The sequence below is a fragment of the Cygnus atratus genome, chromosome 1 (genome assembly GCF_013377495.2).
Source record: "Cygnus atratus isolate AKBS03 ecotype Queensland, Australia chromosome 1, CAtr_DNAZoo_HiC_assembly, whole genome shotgun sequence".
Taxonomy (NCBI): domain Eukaryota; kingdom Metazoa; phylum Chordata; class Aves; order Anseriformes; family Anatidae; genus Cygnus; species Cygnus atratus.
Genome location: NC_066362.1, coordinates 14,394,058 through 14,411,006, shown reverse-complemented (window position 1 = coordinate 14,411,006; position 16,949 = coordinate 14,394,058). Strand labels below are relative to the sequence as shown.

Sequence of the window (16,949 nt, the reverse complement as noted above, 5' to 3'; positions counted from 1 at the left end):
AGAATGTATAGGCCCATAGTCATCGGTCTTAAGAACCTCTCAGCATTTGCACAAAACTTGCCCTTCTGGTCAGCTCCGCCCTTAAATTGCAGCTATTTGCTTTCACTTTCCTTCAGTTCTCTCTTATTTTGACCCATAGTCAATTGTTTGGTTGTTTTGTTGTTGTTATTTTTGTTGTTTTGCTTTTTTTGTTTCTTTGTGACCTTGCCTAGAGTTACTCCTTCCTTGTTAATCCCTTTAGGGTTTGTATTTGGACCTTACAGCCTGATCAGTAACACCAACACACCAGGCTTCCTTCTTCGTTATTGAGGAGACGCCAAGAAGATGCAGAGAGCTGGTTTTCACTCGTGTTGTTTTGCAGAGTGCATCCAAGGCCCGTACAGCGTCACGCTCTGAGCATAGACACTTCCCAAGGGAAATGCTGCGTTGGAGCAGGATGCTGGGCTACAGCCCTCCTGTCCTGTGATCCAAATGTGAAGGAAGCGATGGTGGTGATCCACCTCCTCTCTCACGGACTCACACAGTAGGGTCATTTTTGAAGACATGCACCACAGGACCTCCTTAGGGCATTTTCCTAATTCCAAACCCTCTTCATTGCCTGGTCTGTGTTATTCATTAACCAACTTTTTCAGTACCTATATCTCCCACTCAGAGCTGGTAACACCCAAGGCCATCTCATTCTATTTTTCACTCTAATAATATATCTTTCTTGGGTAAATATTCAATTAGATATTTTTTTTCCTAAGCCTCTCCCTAGAGACATATTGTAGAGTTTCAATAAATTTACCTGCTTTGTACCTGGGACAGCATAGGGTAAGGCAGAGAAACTATTATCTACTCTAACAAGTCTGAACATCGTTACTCAAAAGGTTGCTAATTGTGTAACAAACTAGATGGCATTATTTTATAAAACTACCATCCCACTACTAAGGAAGGTGTGGAGAGCTGGGGGTCGGCCTCTTCTCACAGGTAACCAGTGACAGGACTAGAGGGAATGGCCTCAAGTTGTGCCAGGGGAGGTTCAGGCTGGAAATGAGGAGACATTTCTTCTCAGAAGGAGCAGTCAGGCACTGGGACGGGTTGCCCAGGGAGGTGGTGGAGTCACCGGCCCTGGGGGTGTTCAAGGAAAGGTTGGACGTGGTGCTTAGGGACAGGGTTTAGTGGGTGACACTGGTGGTAGGGGTGGTTGGACCAGGTGATCTTGGAGGGCTTTCCCAACCTTAATGATTCTGTGATTCTTACAAGCAAACTGCAGATTTGGATGCCATGAGTGAACTGTGAGGCGGGTGGAAAAATCAGCTGGACTGCAGGGCTCAGGGGAAGGAGGTCCAGCCGGGGGTTGTTAAGAGCTGCGTGCTGCTCTGACAGAAACCCTGTTACGTTTGACAAAGACAAAGGCAGGGTCCTACAGCTGGGTGGGAGACGTAACCCCAAGTCATTGGTCAGGCTGGGTGCCATCTGGCAAAAAGGCAGCTTTGCAGAAAAAAAAGTGGACAAGCTCAACGCCAGTCAGTAATGGGCCCTGGCAGTGCTGAAAGCCAACCCCACAACAGGCCACAGCAGTAAGAATGCGGGCAGGGGTTTGGGAACTGAGTGTCTCCTGCTACGGCACTTCTGAGACTGCGTCTGCAGAGCTGCCTCCAGGTTGGGCCTCCACAGCACAAAATGCAGTATGCGTGCCGAGGTGAGCCCAGTGGAGCGCTACCAAGATGATTAGTAGCTGGAGCATGTGACGGACATGCTGAAAAATGATTTGTTCAGTTCTAAGGTAAGATTAAGAGGGGGAGCATTAAACTGCTGTCTTCAGCTACATAAAGGGTGAGTGCCAAGAAGATGGAGCCAGACTCGTCATGGTGGTGCACAACAAAAGAAGCAATAAGCATAAGGTACAGCAATGGGAATTAAACACAAGGGAAAAAAAAAAAAGGCCTTTGCAGTGTAGACAAACAGTATAAGAGGGACCAATAGGTGTTGTGGAATCATCTCAGAGATTGTAAGAACGACTAGACAAGGAGGTGAACGACCTGATCTCAGCTTTGAAGTTAGTCCCAGGTTTGTTTGGTTTTTGTTTGGTGGGGGGGGGGGGGAGTTGGGGGGAGTTTTTTTGGCAGGAGGAGCTGACCCAACGATCTCCAGAGGGCCATTCCAACCTAAATTATTCTGCCACTCTATACAGTAAAAAAAATAATAATGATAATAATGATAATAATAATGATGATGATGATAATAATAATAATAATCAATAAATAAAATTATCAAATAAATAAAAGAGTTCTGGCTCTTGAGATTATTAATACCCAGAAACTTAGCATTTCTGCTGTTAAGCACTTTCCTCTGTAAATGTAGTGTCCTCTGATGAGGCATTCACTGGGATCTTGGAAGTCCTTGAAGAAGAGCAGAGGAAAACACTGCATGCAATGAAAGGGTAGAGTGGAGCTTTTCCAGAGCATCTACAGGAACAGCACAGCCCGTTCACTACAGCTCCCCCTGTGCTTGCTGATGCCCCTGGTGAGAAGGAGCACCCAGCATTAACAAGCTCTTGCTCGGTGTGGCCACAGAAAGCACATGGTACACCTGGGCATCTTTCCCAGCCCCTTTCTTATTGCTCCTGTCTCGTTCCACAGCCCTAGACTTCTGTCTTCTACAGCCTGATTTGGAAAAACGTGTCCATCAGTTTGTTTCCTCAGCAAGCCAAATACTTCTGCAACCAGCTTCATGGCTGACCTGCAGTCCCTGTTCCTCTTCGTTAAATCTTTAAGATTCTTGGGAGTCTATCTAGTCCTTTGCAGTTAGGTAGAAGGTTTAAGTTATTAGTCATGTTTTGCAAAAGGCTCACCTTCTGTTACAGCAGATATTAAATCTTTTAACCAAATTCAGTTTTAAATAACCAGGACACTTTAAACACACAAAAATAGATGTGAACCTTGCAGTTGTGATTAAAACTTAATTAGCGGTGTTGCTATAATGGAACCAGAAAACTTTCAGATGTTTTGTCAAATCCTGTTGTTCTTAGTCACCAGAAATTTAATTCGACATAAAATAGTCCATGTGAGCTTCTTGGATATTATCCTAAATTATCACACGTTTAGAACCCTCATTTAGCAGACAATATCACATGAACTGTGGATAATAAATCCCCTACACTACGTATTATCAGAACATTTTTCAAGGAAATAAATTGTGCTTTCTTAACAGTGAAATGACTTTTAAAAATACATACATTCCTAGTAATAAATCTAATTGTGGTTTGCTCTTAGTGATTTTTGGAACCAGTCCTCATAGAAACACACATCAGCCTGTCATTCCTGTGTGTTTATGCTTAAAATTTTAGCCTTCAGCACGTGTTTCATACTGGTTATCTTTGTTGACCACTGAAGGAGAACTTTGCCAAATGCTGTTTCTCTGCCCCAAACACTCACTTACCTACCTTTCTCTCCAGGTCTTCAGTTGTTCCTTCCTGTCGAGTCAATCATCTTCTTATGTTCTCATTTTCAACAGAAGATTTTCTGTGTCATTATTTCTCCCCTGCTGGCCAGCTCAGACACTTCTTTGTACTCCTCTGCACCTCAAAATACTCTTTCTTCCACCACTCTTCTTTAGGGGAAAAAAAAAAACAAGCAATCCCAACTTTGCTAGTTTTTTGCAAAATCTTCTGAAAGGAATCAGAAAAGTTAAATTCAGGAATGGTTTCAGTAACTATGAACTGTATACTTTTTTTCTTAGTGGGACATTCTGCTTGACTATCTTTCTCCTCACAGTGGGTAGTACAATAAAAAGGGTACTTGATGTCTCATCTCTGTTTGCACAGACTGTGCTGCAAAGCGAAGTAAAACTGTTTAAATCTTTCTCACTCTTAGCTGCTACTCATTGATTTTGCAGGTAGGAGGGGGACTTTTCTGTGGGATCTTGTAAAACCCTGTTGGAAACGGAGCGTGTCTGGGATGCCACGGTTACATGCGCTGAGGGGTTTGCCTTCTGCGGCACCATTTCTCTTAACAAACATCACGCAGAGGTGTACTGCAGCTTACCAAGCGCAGCAGACAGACGACAAACCCGTTTTCCCGTAGTTTTGCTGTGTAATTTTGGGATGTTCTCGCTGGAAGGCCGCCGCTTTCAGCCCTCCGCCCTGAGGCGGCGCCGTCCTCCCGCCTTCACCGCGGCTGACTGAACCCGCCCGGGGGCCCCGGCGGCGGGCAACGGAGGGCAAAAAAACCCCAAAGGTGGCGGCTGGGTGACCACACACGGGCTGGAACCGGCAAGGCAGCAGTGTTAGCGGCGTGTAAGGCGCTGTCCCCGTGAATTTATGCCGCTGGGGTACGGACTAGTAACTTGGAAGCGCCGCTCTTCTGCTCCAGCGCTGACAGGATCCAGGCGAAGCTCCCCCCGGTGACCACGCTCCGTCCCGCAGCCGCCCTGCCTCCTCCCGCCGCCCTCCTCAGGCCCCAGGGCTCCGGTTGCGGCTTCTTTCTCGAAGCTTCTCCCCCTCAGGGCCAACGGTTTTAACGGGCGGCGGGTGCGAGGCCTCCCCTGGCAACGGCGAGATGGCGGCGGGCGAGCGGGGGGGCCGCGACTACCTGGAGCGCCACGGGATCCCCGAGCTGCTCCGCCGCCTCAGCGCCCTGCTGCTCTACCACCAGCCCGGTGCGGCTCCCCCGCGGTGGTAGCGTGGGACTGGGGGGAAAAAGGAGAGATTTGGGGTCTTTAAGGTAGTGGCTGGAAGGAGAGACGCAGCCCGGGGACCGGGCGGGGGTGCTGAGGGAGAGGAGGTGGCAGGAGCGGGGTGAGGGTCGGGTGGCGCTGGTGACTTGGTTCCCTTGAAGAAAAAGAGCTCGGTGGCTTGGTTCCGTTGCAGAAAGACCTCGCCAGTTCCTCATCCAGGTGCTGGAAAGAGTGAAGGCCGGCAGGCAAGGCGAGGGAGGGTACCCGTGCCTGATGGACGAGTCCAACCTGGTTGCCATGTTCCAGATGCTGGATGTTGCAGACCTGGGCTACATCACGCCTGTGCAGTACCGAGAAGGTCAGTCCACCCCGAACGGCAATCAGCATCCTCCTAGCTGTTTGAACAGTTTTGTTAAAGTAGTTTCAAAAGCATTGTATTAAAACAGTTTCAACCCCATCTGTATGTATACATTAAAAGCATCAGCACTTCTGGCCACACAGCATGGACCTTAGAAAGTTGAAAGAAGTTACGTACGTTTGTTTTTTGTTTATTACATCTAGGCCACTTTCAGATGTTAAATTATTTTTTTCAGATTTATATAGGAAATTCTGTTTCCTTAACTTTAGCTCTTAAAACTTTGGGACTGAGCACAGACAACCTGCACATTGGTGATGATGTGAACGTCACACTGGACACATTCAAGGAAGAAGTGTAAGTATAATTGAAAGGGTATGTGCAGAGTTGCTATGCACAGATCTTTTGCTGTGGCTTATGTTTTATTTACGAAAGCACATCATTAAAGGACTTACTGGTTTAAGCTTACCCGCTTTACATTGAAAGATTTAAACAGATGCTATTGCTCTAGCTTGATGGGTTTGCTCAGCACTTTCCTCAGCCATCTCACATTAGGACCCACACAAAGCAGGTCTATCAGATTTCCTTCCCTACAAGCAGTCATCAGGTAGCCTAGGACTGAGAGCACTGGTCCAGAAATGTGAAGTATTTGAGATAGATTGTTGTTTCTGCCTGATATAGCAGAGCTAGTAATACATAGCTGAAACAAGCTTAGATTTTTTCAGTAATTTCTCATGGTTACAGTATGGTTCTAGGGAGGATATTTTGGCAACTGTTACAATGAGTGAAAGAAAACTAAAACTAGGTATCCCAACTTACCTAACTGGACGTTTTTATTTTTTCCTAGGAAGAAAAGGTTGCTGGAGATCTGGGCTGCGTATTAGATGGAACAGTGGTATGCTTAATATATTAAAAATAGGCATTTTGCTCTATTCTTTTTCTGCTGTGTCAGCTGTGAAAAACTGATTTTAAACAGTGCTCTCTTCTCTTTTTTTTCCCTCTCTTCCCTGTAGTAGCAATCAGCTGAAAAGGACAAATGACAAAAATTTGTTTACATTTACCAGGGACTAGAAGGGTATCTTTTGAGAACTGCCTTATTAAAAATAAGTAGAAACCTCTTTAAAAAAAAAAAGTGTTCTGGAGTCTCCTCCTTCAGCTAGTAGCTTACTTTGTTAATCATCAGTAATGAGACAGCAAATAAAGTTAATTTTAAGAGTTGTGGCTTAAGACTTTTTTTAAACCCCCTTTTATATACATAAAAAAAATCAGTTTCAGCAACAAATGTTCATGGTTGAAAGATAGCAGTGCCAAGTAACATAGCATTTATTAAGTTTTAAAATAGGCTCAAAAACAAAGCAGGTCTTATTAAAAAAATGGCAGAGACTTTGGGACAGCAAAAAAAAAAGAATATAAATAAAGGAAACAAATAGACAAATTCCTTCATTCCATCCCAGGTCCTGCATATGCGTATTTTAAATACAGACCACCTGTTACCTGGGATTTAGAGATGTAAAAACATGTGTTTAAGTGAGAGTGTGCCAGTTCAAGTAACACAGTCATTAGTAATGAAGATTGTTACCTTCTAAATGTAATGACAAGGTGGTTATGTTAAAGTAAGATCTGTGCAGTTAAAAGCCAGGTCAGTAGCATTTTCAAATAATTTAAAAGCGTATATATAATAAATGGTAAGATTAGATCAAACCAATTACACAGCATACAGCGTTGGAAAAAAATAACACAACAACTATGCTGTAACTTATTTGCTTTGCTTTTGTTTGAAATAAGTAATCTAGATCAAGTCATTAACCAATTTTGAAGTCTTTATTTTCCTGTATTTGGCCAAATAGCTCTCAAATTGAGAAGAATCTCAACATCCCTTTGAGCTAATTTGTAAACGCCAAGTTCATTTAATGCCGCTGTTGCTGACGGCTGGTTTGGCTTTAGTGATGCTTCATTTTCTGAGGCTGACTGTAGTACATCCTTCAGCAGCAAGGCAGAACCAACATTCAGATTCAGGATAACGCAGGCTTCTTTTATGCTATGGAAGGGAAAAAAAGTTATATGAATTACTAAAAGAATCACACATAAGATACACTTGATTTTATACGCATAGTGACTAACAAAAAAGGTTCCATGGACTTCTGAAAAGGATCGAAGTACTGAACTGAAAAGTGCTGCCTAGCCAAAGACAAGTAGCATACTTGGTCTTGCCATCTTAGCACTTTGTATTACAAGCACCAATATTTTGCCATGCTTGGCCTGGCTTTTACTTCCTAATTTTTCCACTAGTTTAAAAAATACAGAAGAGAAGTTACCATATAATTATGTTTAGTTTTCCCAAACTGCATTTTCTGTTGATAATTAGAAACCTTATTTGGTATATTTTAAAAACACACCTTTACAGAAAGCTGCTAGAGTCTGAATATTCTCTCTCATTAATCTCATTAGAGAGCAAACAGATACCCTGCCGCATTGTTTCTAGTACAAAAAATAGCCATGTACCCACTATACATTACTTTTTACTGTTCCTTTCTGCATCTATTTTTTTAAGCTATGAATACTACATAGGTATCAATTACCTTTGTGAAGGTAATGTGCTCAAAAAAAGTAAGATGCTGCTACGGGAATATTCCAATTAAAAATGCCAATATAACCTTCATCTTCAAGTGTTGAAGACTGAATGCCACGTTCCATATTGATTTTTAGGCGTGTAGTAAGACTTCTGTCCCAATTAGCCTAGGAGTTTAACATTTGACTCTGTATAAGACTGTGGGCTATTTAAAGCTACTAAGCACCAGGAAGGTAGCTTCTCACCAGTGAAAGCAACTAGACTGCTATGCAGGGCAATTCTAAGCAGGAACATAGTTTAAAGTAGCCTAAGGATACAGAAAATGTGTTGTGCTGTAACTAAATCTTTGAGTAGTTTCTTTTGCCCCAGTTTTGGAATTCTGCTTACGTTCCCTAAGTTCATCTATCCGTGTGCAGTAGACATCCTTGCTGTGCTAAATGCTCCAGAACATACATCACAGTCAGTTGCTATCTGAATACATGCTGCAGGATCGAAACTTTCCCTGTTGTAAACACTGAAAGATGATCCACATAGTTCAAGTATTTCTTATCCACTCAAAACTGTGAAAAAATGTTGGTGATATACAAGACATTCATCTGGATGTTCTATTCTGAAATACTAATAGATCAGAAGTTTGCCTACTTACTGCTTGAAGTAGTTTTCTGGCCTCTTACAGTAGTGTGAAAATAAAGGGAAAAGATTTCTACTCATGTCAAACTGAAGTTGTGCTGCTCCTCCTTCATTGAAATGATTCGCCATGATTATCTGCAAACACAAAGGGGTGCATCGTCTGTTTAGGCCAGTCACTAACACCTGCACAGTACTGCATACACTTTGTAGATACCTACCTCCTGATAGATGAATGTATCCACTTTCTCTGCGAGCATTTGCCAGAATACTTTGAATAGGGAGTGACAGAGCTGCTGTTCTAGTTGTAGCAAGCGGTCTCTTAGGGTCAACAACATGGGGCAAGCTGTGCTTGACAGAGACATTACTGCTTGCTCTGCTTGAGATGGTAAAGATAGCCACCTGGAAGAAATTTCATTATTATGACTTCGATGTGATAATTATTCATATCACAATAACTGAAACTAAAATTTTCCTGTAAGAAAATCTTAGCTAGTTACAATGGTTCCGTTTTCTCCTTTCCCATTTCAAACCTAAAGGTAATCATAGTCTAATGCTTTATTTAAATATCCTTTAATGTTAAGCTGATGCTTTAGTTATAAATCTGAACATGCTATTTTTTTTAAAAGCTAATCTATAAAATCATCAAGCTGTTGTGTTTATTTTGTGAAGTACTTCAGAAACTCAACCGCAAACATTCAAGAAACCCTGTGTTTCTGTAAGGATAGAAGCAGTTGTTACAGGTCATTTTTAATACTACTTTGAAGAAAGTAACTCTCATATGAACTAGAGTGACCCAGCATTCTTCCTAGGGTTTTTAAGGACAACATGCCCACTCACTGCAGAACTACTTTAGCAAGCATAACATAAAATAGGCCTGAAGTAAGGATAAAGAAAATCTTCCAATACTTACTACCCTGTGCCTTTCCCATTCAGGAAAATGATTTTTCTTATTAGCTATTCTTGCCTTTATTTGCCTCAATGTTTTTAACAGAAAATAATATTGGAATATGAGAAGAGTAAACAAAATCACCTCTCTTTTTTGTACAGCTTTGCAGCATCCGTGACCTCTTTGAAGACATGATGTACTTGACGACTCAACATATCTTGTTTCAGGCGCTCCAGGAGGTTAATCATTTCATCAAAGACAGAGCTCTCCATTGAAGCCAGCTGTCCCAGCTGTAGCTGGCTGACATTGCTACTTTCTGCACAAACCTCCAGTTCAGCCTGCTGTAGCTGCAGGAAGAACTAGAGGAACAGAAGCAGACATAAGTACTAGCAAAAATCATCTTATTATTTGAACTCTGCATTTGTACTTTAACAGACAGGGTTCTACAAAAACGCGCTCTTGACACATTTATAAACTTAGTTTTAAAACACTGTCCTGATTCACTAGAATTAATGCACTGTTTTAATCCTTGTAATGCAACTGATGTGGGTCCCAAATACAACAGCAGATAGGTAATGGATGTTTGCTGGTCTGACAATAGCAAGAAATGGTCTGAGTTGAATGTGACACAGCGGTAATGAAGTTGGTTTTGCTTTTAAGCACGCCAAGACAATTTCGTAGATGCAGCTGTTCAACACAAAAGCTGCTCTCCTATCAAGTCAAGATTATCCTCTGCTAGAGACAGTTTCCGGTCAAGACAAAAACAATTTGGAGGCTGCCCATCTCACACAAAATGCTTCTCTCTTCAATAACAATAGAAAAACTGACATACTACAGAATAGATATGGTGCCACTGGGCTCTTACTGAAAATAACTGTACCCAGCACCCTGTTATCAAAGAGTGACTTTGCCAAACACCACCTGAACCAAGCTGTAATGCAGGCACCCACGCCAAATCCATTTAAACTAACTTGGTATAAGGGTAATTCAAGAAGCATGCACATGCTACTGCAACATGTGCACTTCAGCAGCAATACTATGAGTACTATTAGTTCTATTTTTTCTAGAATTAATTCTTCTAAATACATCTACATAAATAGTGCTGAAAATACAATGTTTGATTATGAAACAAACAGAACTAGTCCATTTAAAATAAAAAATTACTTACTACATTGTCAGCCCAGTCTGCCAACACTGTTGCGATATAGTTAACGGCGTTAAGGATCGCACAGTATCGGAAGCCTAAAGAAGCTCTGCTCTCTTCCTTCATTACTTGAGTTAATCGTATCCTGAAATCATCAACTAGCTCCTTCTGTAGCCCCAGGAACTGCAGTTTTCTGGAAGCTGTTGGAAGATTCTTATACCTGTCTAGAAAGACATTGTTAAAATATTTAACATTTTCCAGCACTGAAGAAAAGGTTTTGAACAAGAAACATTATAGTCATCTTTTTACATGATCTTACTCCTACAAAGGCATCATATAGTATTTAATTTTACAAAAGCTTATTTTTAGCAACCTCAAGAAACTACTCAATGCAAAAACTAAATATGTAAAGAAACAACCCATCTGAGATTCCCCCCGCCCTCACGATTCCATTAGCATATTGTATCCTAATACTTTTAAGTAATATGTTATCATACCACACCATCTAGCAATATTATGTGGCCCCTAAAGCCAGTCACAGAGTAAGATAAAGCTTTTGTAAGAGTAAAATACATAAAGTATTCGAATATACAAATAAGCACCTCCTGAAAAGGTACATTCCTCAGATTCAACAGGAATGGTAGGATATTTTTATTATTGCTTTGTAACAAATTATATTCTCTCCATTATTAATGAGTTTGAATGTGGTAGGTTACGAATTATCAAATTTTAAATAACGCATTTGAAAGCATGTCACTACTAGTTCAAGATTATTTGTGCTAGATAATGTCCAAAATACAGGATGAGCAGGAAAACTTTTATTAAATTGCAAGTATCACAACTTTGCAAAGTTGTTATTTGCTGACTATTGTTGACACAATAGATATCTAGTAAAGAAATCTATTAGCTGCAGTTTTTCTACTAGTCATTATGAACAAAGAGCAATGTCCACTGATTGGTAGTTACCTGTTATAACTAACAACAGAGTCATAAAAGTTTCAGCACAGTCTGGGACTTTCATTTCATCTACGTCGGTGATATCTTTGTATTGTGATATCCATGCAGCCTCGGATGAAAGCATGGAGTCCATTTTCTGAAGAGCAACTGAGCACAGAAATTGTAAATTGTTTTAGTATTTAATAATGAAAACAACTTCTAACGAAAAAATCCTCTAAAACCAAACAATATATAAAAATAAAATCTTTATCCCTAATGAGTTAAAATTTACATTTTCAGATCATAAAAAACTACTGATGACTGGTTTCATTCAGTATCAATTCCAATAACAGCATCACAAATGCAGATACAACAATTATGTCAAGGCTATCTTTTTTTTTTTTTTAAATAGTTGGCTTGTTCTGTTTCAATATATTTCTTCTCTGATTCTCAAAAATTAATTCCTCTCCAGATTTCAATTTAAACTCTATCGTTGTCTGCACACTTAAATACACCTCTGTCTAAAAGTAAGCCTGCTAGGTTCCATACAGCTTAGGGACAACAGTCCTATAAACTTCAGAAGCACTACTAGAATCAAACAATTTTTTATTCAAAATAACTGAAGAGTATAAAAATATCACAGAATCACAGACCAACGCACTCCTCTTATTACCGACCTCAAAAATACATCTTATGGAGTAGCCCTGTCCAAGTGACTTCTCCTATTTGTGAAGACTATTTGTATTCTGCACCATCAGAAAGAAAATGTGTCAAGGCCAACAAAATCCATCGCAAGTCTTACATTTTTTTTCCACTGTTAGCCACCTCTGGAAGCAGGACTCTTCTGAAAGAATATGCATGCAACTGGGAAAGGTGCTGAGGTAACCATGAACGCTGTAAAGCTCTCTCTCAAACTGAAGCACCTCATCCACAAGGTGACAAAAGAGGGCATCATCGTATAACAGAAACGGAATATCAGCAGCCAGCTTCTCCAAAATCAGCATTACCAGAGCACGAGAGAATTCAAGCTTTTAAAAGAAAAAAGTGAGTAAAATATCAGAGAGATGTACAAACACGTATGACCTTAAAACTGTTACTAGGCTGAGTTAAGTCTCACCACAAGTTTAGTGAAAACAGTAGAAGAACACTTGTACAAATTGACTGTATATGTATTTACACACAAAACACACAGAAGTGCTTACCCCAGCATTCACTGAAGATCCTGCCTTGTCCAATATTGGCTGGATTTTGTCATCAAGGAACTTTGAGTGATTTCCAATCCACATAAGCACTTGTGTTAAATACCATTCAGGCTTATTTAAAAAAATAGAAAATTAATATATCCCCTAATATACTTAATACTATTAAAATGCACTGTATTAGCAACTGTAAGAGCGCAAATGTATTTACATTTACTCAAGACTGTCAACACAGAGACTTGTGCAACTACAGTGTTACAAAACAGCTCTCCAAGCCTGCTGCAGATGCATTACAGTAGCATTAACATTTACTTGTAGGAAACCTGCTTCAGTGACAATTCTCAGGTAAAATACTCAGTCTTTGAAGATAACTCCTACAAAAAGCAGGTCAGTTTCCAACTGGTAAAGTGCACATCTCTCTGGCCCAGAGAAAATGTTTATGCCTCTGGAAGATCTCCACGTGTTACCTTGGCATCTGTCCCCACTAAGGGAGACACAAATACTGCATCATAATTTAAGAATCTTAATTTCAGAGAAGAAAATGTCCAAGTTATACAATTTAAATACAGTAATGTATCTGTTGTTAAATAAATAAATCAATAAATCAAACTGCTTTCTTCCATACCTTGCTTAAGACATTTGTTGGTTTATTTCCAGTGAAATGATACTTAAATCTTTTCTGCAGAGGATTCAGCATGATCTGGATTGGAAGGATAATAGGTGGTGATGGGGGTAAGGAATATTTTTCTGGAAGCTGTTTAGGTTTGGTTAACAGTTCATCTCTAAGTTTCACAGTTAAGGACAAATTTAAGTGTTGATTCCTCCAATGGTTAAAATTTCAATAAAATGGGTTTACAGAACTGAACACTTCAGCTCTACCTTGTTGGCTGAAGGCAGTATTACACAAGGTATACAAGTCCTCAAATATGAACAACACTCAAAATGTTTCCGTCTTGTAAGATATTTAACGTAACTCTGGCTGCTAAGGATAATTTATTCAGTGACAGTAGAAGTCACTGAAGTCAGTTTGATTTAGGAAACCAGTATCATTTAGAAAAAGAAAAAGGGAAGAAAAAACACCATCATCACTACCAAACCCAGGGGCTATCCAAGAGACATGCATATTCATGTTTCTTAAAGAAATATCAGATTCATGAGATTAATAAATGCAATACATGATTTCCCACTTTGAAGCAACCAATTTAAGCAGCCCAGCCTCACTGACCAAAATTGTTACTGGCTCCAGGTTGCCCAGAACGACCTTGTTTCTTCCCGGTCCAGTACTGCTGATTTAAACAACAACAAAAAGCTACAACCACCCCAGGAAAAAAAATGAACAAAAATGGTTTTGAACTTCAGCTGTGCTTGATTTCCCCCACAAACAAACGGAACAGGACGAGCAGCAGTGCTTTCTGACTTACCTCAGAGACAAGTTACTACTGCTGCTCAATGAAAATTGTTCCATTTTTTAAAATTCCCTTCTGAGACATACATCTTGAGCTTTCTCTCTCTTCTTTCTGGGACTGCATATATTGAAGTGATTAACACAGATTTCAAGTAATGCTAGGAAAGTAAAAGCATTAACTACGTCCAATTAAAAAAAAAATTCATCATCATTTGTATTAATATAGGTAATCTTGCTGAAAGTATATAATGTAAGGTGTGCACATTGTGAAGCCTGAACTGCAAGTTACCATGAGATCATTGGATCTGATGACTTGGAATTATGATCCTGCTACTGCCAAAAAGAGTAACTTGAATTTTAACTGAAAACAACTTTTAAATTCTTGCTCTGGTCACCTAGCATTTTCTATACGAAAGTACCTTATAATGTTAGTACAAAGTACTATAAACTCAATTTAATTTCTGACTTTCGAGAGCTCTGACAATTATTATCCTCGCTAAAACACACCACAACTATTTAAAAGGATACGAGGTTTGCAATTTCAGAAGCTGACAGAACAACGTCTCCAAATTGTTGTATATATCAGGAGCACTAGCTGGAGCAGCAAGGCCAAATGCCTGAGACTGTGGTGGCCCCACAAACGGCCAGCGAAGCTGGGTTAGTACCTCTTCAAAGTCACTGCAACATAAAACATGCACTTTAGCACAAACCTACAATACAACATAAAGATGAGACAGTGACAGTGCATCCCTTACCTTGACAACTTGTCCTTAAGAATTTTATGCCAGAATTTAACAGTGGACCTCACAAAAGCAAGAAGATGAGAACAAGACGACTCCTGAAGTTTAATATCCAGTTCTGCCATAAAAGCTAGAGTACTGGCTGCCTCTGGAACGTTGTTGGTCATCAGATACTGCTGAATGTTATCACTATAAAATTCAAGAAAAGTTGAGGTCAAACATTCACTAAAAATCATTTGTGCACTGAAAAATCGAGATAAAACTAAATCTAAAATATTTTAATGAGACAAACACGGTTACCACTCTCATCACGTATATGCAGTGCTCAGCCCTGAAAAGGCTGTGTGATAACATTAGTAAGAATATTCTTAAAGTATATAAGACTTTAAAGTATACCAACTTTACCTTAACTCTTCTATTCGTGAAATCCATTTAAGATAGGAAAGGTGCCGTTCAATCTCCTCTACTTGACTAATCAGCACACCAAGCTCCTCCATCCATGGCTCAGCTTTCAGTAAGTGGCTATCGATTGAATCAGATAGAAGAGCTTCTTCCTCTAGAAGCCGATTCAGAGATTTTTTAGAATCTTCTGCGTTCTTTAAGGCCTTTTGAATTCTTTTAGGGACTTCAGATGAAACTGTAAGTACCTACATTTATAGAAAGGTATCAAAACTCACATAAAAACACTGCATTATATAGAGTGGTATCTTCTGAAATATCAATATACTGCTTTAATTAAGTTTGGTCTTTCGACTGATTTTACTACTTGATCAGTCATGTTTACTACTTAATCAGTCATATATTCAGCATATTAAAATAAAAAAGGAAATGTGCTTACCTGTTCTTCTAACTGCTTTTTATTTTCAGATAGCTTATCGATAAGGCTGCCCAGCTTCCTCAGAGAATCATAGTCGTTTCCAACTTCTCTTTCCACAAATTCAGAAACATAGTACGGGATATCGCAATGGTCTAGATCTCTAGTGCCTTCTTTCTTTGTAACATTAACGGTTGCCATGTTTTCTTTATCTGCAATGCTAATCATATAACTTCAGTTACTCACCACTAAGACAGCACTACCAGCTAGAGACCTCCCGAGGATACAAAGCTCCATGAAAAGCAGGGCAGTTCAACTTAAACTGAAGTTTAAATAAGACGTGTAATAGCAATCCTGCATTAGGTGAGACAACTTGCTAGCCTAGGTCTTAGCTGAAAAATCTAATTTATATACATTTCTCTGCTGGTTTATTATATGTTAACTAATGACATGGAACATGCGTGCTACTTGAAAGAGTCCTCCCTTCCCCAAAAGCATAATTTAATAATTGTTGCAAATAGTTCAGCATGTATATAGTTTCTACACAGGTAAGTTAGAAAACATGGAAAAATACAAATAATAATAATAATTTTGTGAAGTAGAAAGAGAAACCACAACCCCCCTCTTTACCTGTTCACAGAAGCATCAAGTGCTGAAGGACTCACTACTAGCCAAGGATTCACTCAGGTCTTACGTTACAAATCATTGCTTGTTCTTCAAGAGCGACAGGGGAATACTCGAAAGGAAGCCCCGGCAGGGGAGCAGCAGAAGAGGCACTTGCCTGTTTCAGCATTTGGCAGAGAAAACCGGACCTGCAACTGAGACGGCGATCACACAGACGGAAAGCAAAACGACTGCGAGGAGCTGCACTTGAACAGCTCAGCTCTCTGCTTTTTAACATCGCTGTCAAAACAGCGTTTGAAAATGAAGTTTAAACGCTTGCACTTCGTCGCTACAGGTTTTAATTAAATTGAAAACCCCGCTAAGCAGACAACGGGAACGAGAAAACGGCGCAAACGAGGAGACAAAATCGGGAGACCAGGAGAGGAAGGCGCAGACCACTGCCTTGAGGAGCTCCACAAGGCCCTGGGCGAGCCCACAACGCAGCCCCACAGCCGGGGAGCCCCGGCCCGGCCCCGCAGCCGGGGTGCGGGCACCAGGTGACCGCCACCACCGCGTCCCCGCCGCCCGCCCTCAGCCGCCGGGGCCGGAGCCCTCAGCGTTCCCCCCCCCAGCCCCTGTGAGGGAACCGCACTCGCTCACCTGCGGCCGCACGCCTCGCCCCGCCCCTGCCGCGTCAGCGCCTGGCTGCGCAGCCCCGGGGCGGGGCCGGAGGCGCGAGCTGCGCACGCGCGGCCGCTCCCTTCCCGCCCACCCGCCGTCGCCTGAGGGAAGGGGCGGGGGCCGCCCTTGTCCCCTGTGTGTGCCCCAAGGGTGGCTCAGCCCCTACCGAGGGACACAGCGAGGTGGTACCGATACGAGGCTTTTCAGTGCGTTTATTCCCACTACCTGTTCTTGGTACAGGTATTGGCAAAGCAGGACAATAGGCACAAATATTTTCCCAAGGGGATTAAAGCAGCTCTACCTCGTTACAGCCTTGCTGACAGAATCG

At 41.1% G+C, this 16,949-nt stretch overlaps 2 protein-coding genes across 4 annotated transcripts; one reads left to right on the top strand and one right to left on the bottom strand.

The window, feature by feature from the left end:
* The first annotated feature begins 4,146 nt into the window (after positions 1-4,146).
* EFCAB10 (EF-hand calcium binding domain 10) lies at positions 4,147-9,402 on the top strand. The gene is made up of 5 exons (XM_035549372.2): positions 4,147-4,641; positions 4,853-5,017; positions 5,287-5,371; positions 5,862-5,909; positions 9,261-9,402. Exons 1-4 carry the CDS (start codon positions 4,542-4,544, stop codon positions 5,896-5,898), a joined length of 387 nt encoding a protein of 128 aa, XP_035405265.1. The 5' UTR covers positions 4,147-4,541; the 3' UTR covers positions 5,899-5,909; positions 9,261-9,402.
* Positions 6,817-16,698, bottom strand: RINT1 (RAD50 interactor 1). 3 transcript variants are annotated; one of them, XM_035549369.1, is made up of 15 exons: positions 16,601-16,698; positions 15,968-16,155; positions 15,362-15,557; positions 14,929-15,170; positions 14,539-14,712; positions 14,312-14,461; positions 13,004-13,160; positions 12,382-12,492; positions 11,982-12,207; positions 11,210-11,347; positions 10,268-10,467; positions 9,244-9,458; positions 8,432-8,612; positions 8,230-8,348; positions 6,817-7,052 (listed from the first exon to the last, which is right to left on the bottom strand). In XM_035549369.1, the coding sequence occupies exons 3-15, from the start codon at positions 15,536-15,538 to the stop codon at positions 6,836-6,838; spliced, it is 2,307 nt and encodes a 768-aa protein (XP_035405262.1). In that variant the 5' UTR covers positions 15,539-15,557; positions 15,968-16,155; positions 16,601-16,698; the 3' UTR covers positions 6,817-6,835. The 3 variants fall into 3 exon arrangements, with proteins under 3 accessions (XP_035405262.1, XP_050564256.1, XP_035405263.1); XM_050708299.1 differs by having other exon boundaries at positions 15,968-16,149; positions 16,601-16,676; XM_035549370.2 differs by lacking the exon at positions 16,601-16,698 and having other exon boundaries at positions 15,968-16,493.
* Positions 16,699-16,949: the final 251 nt, after the last annotated feature.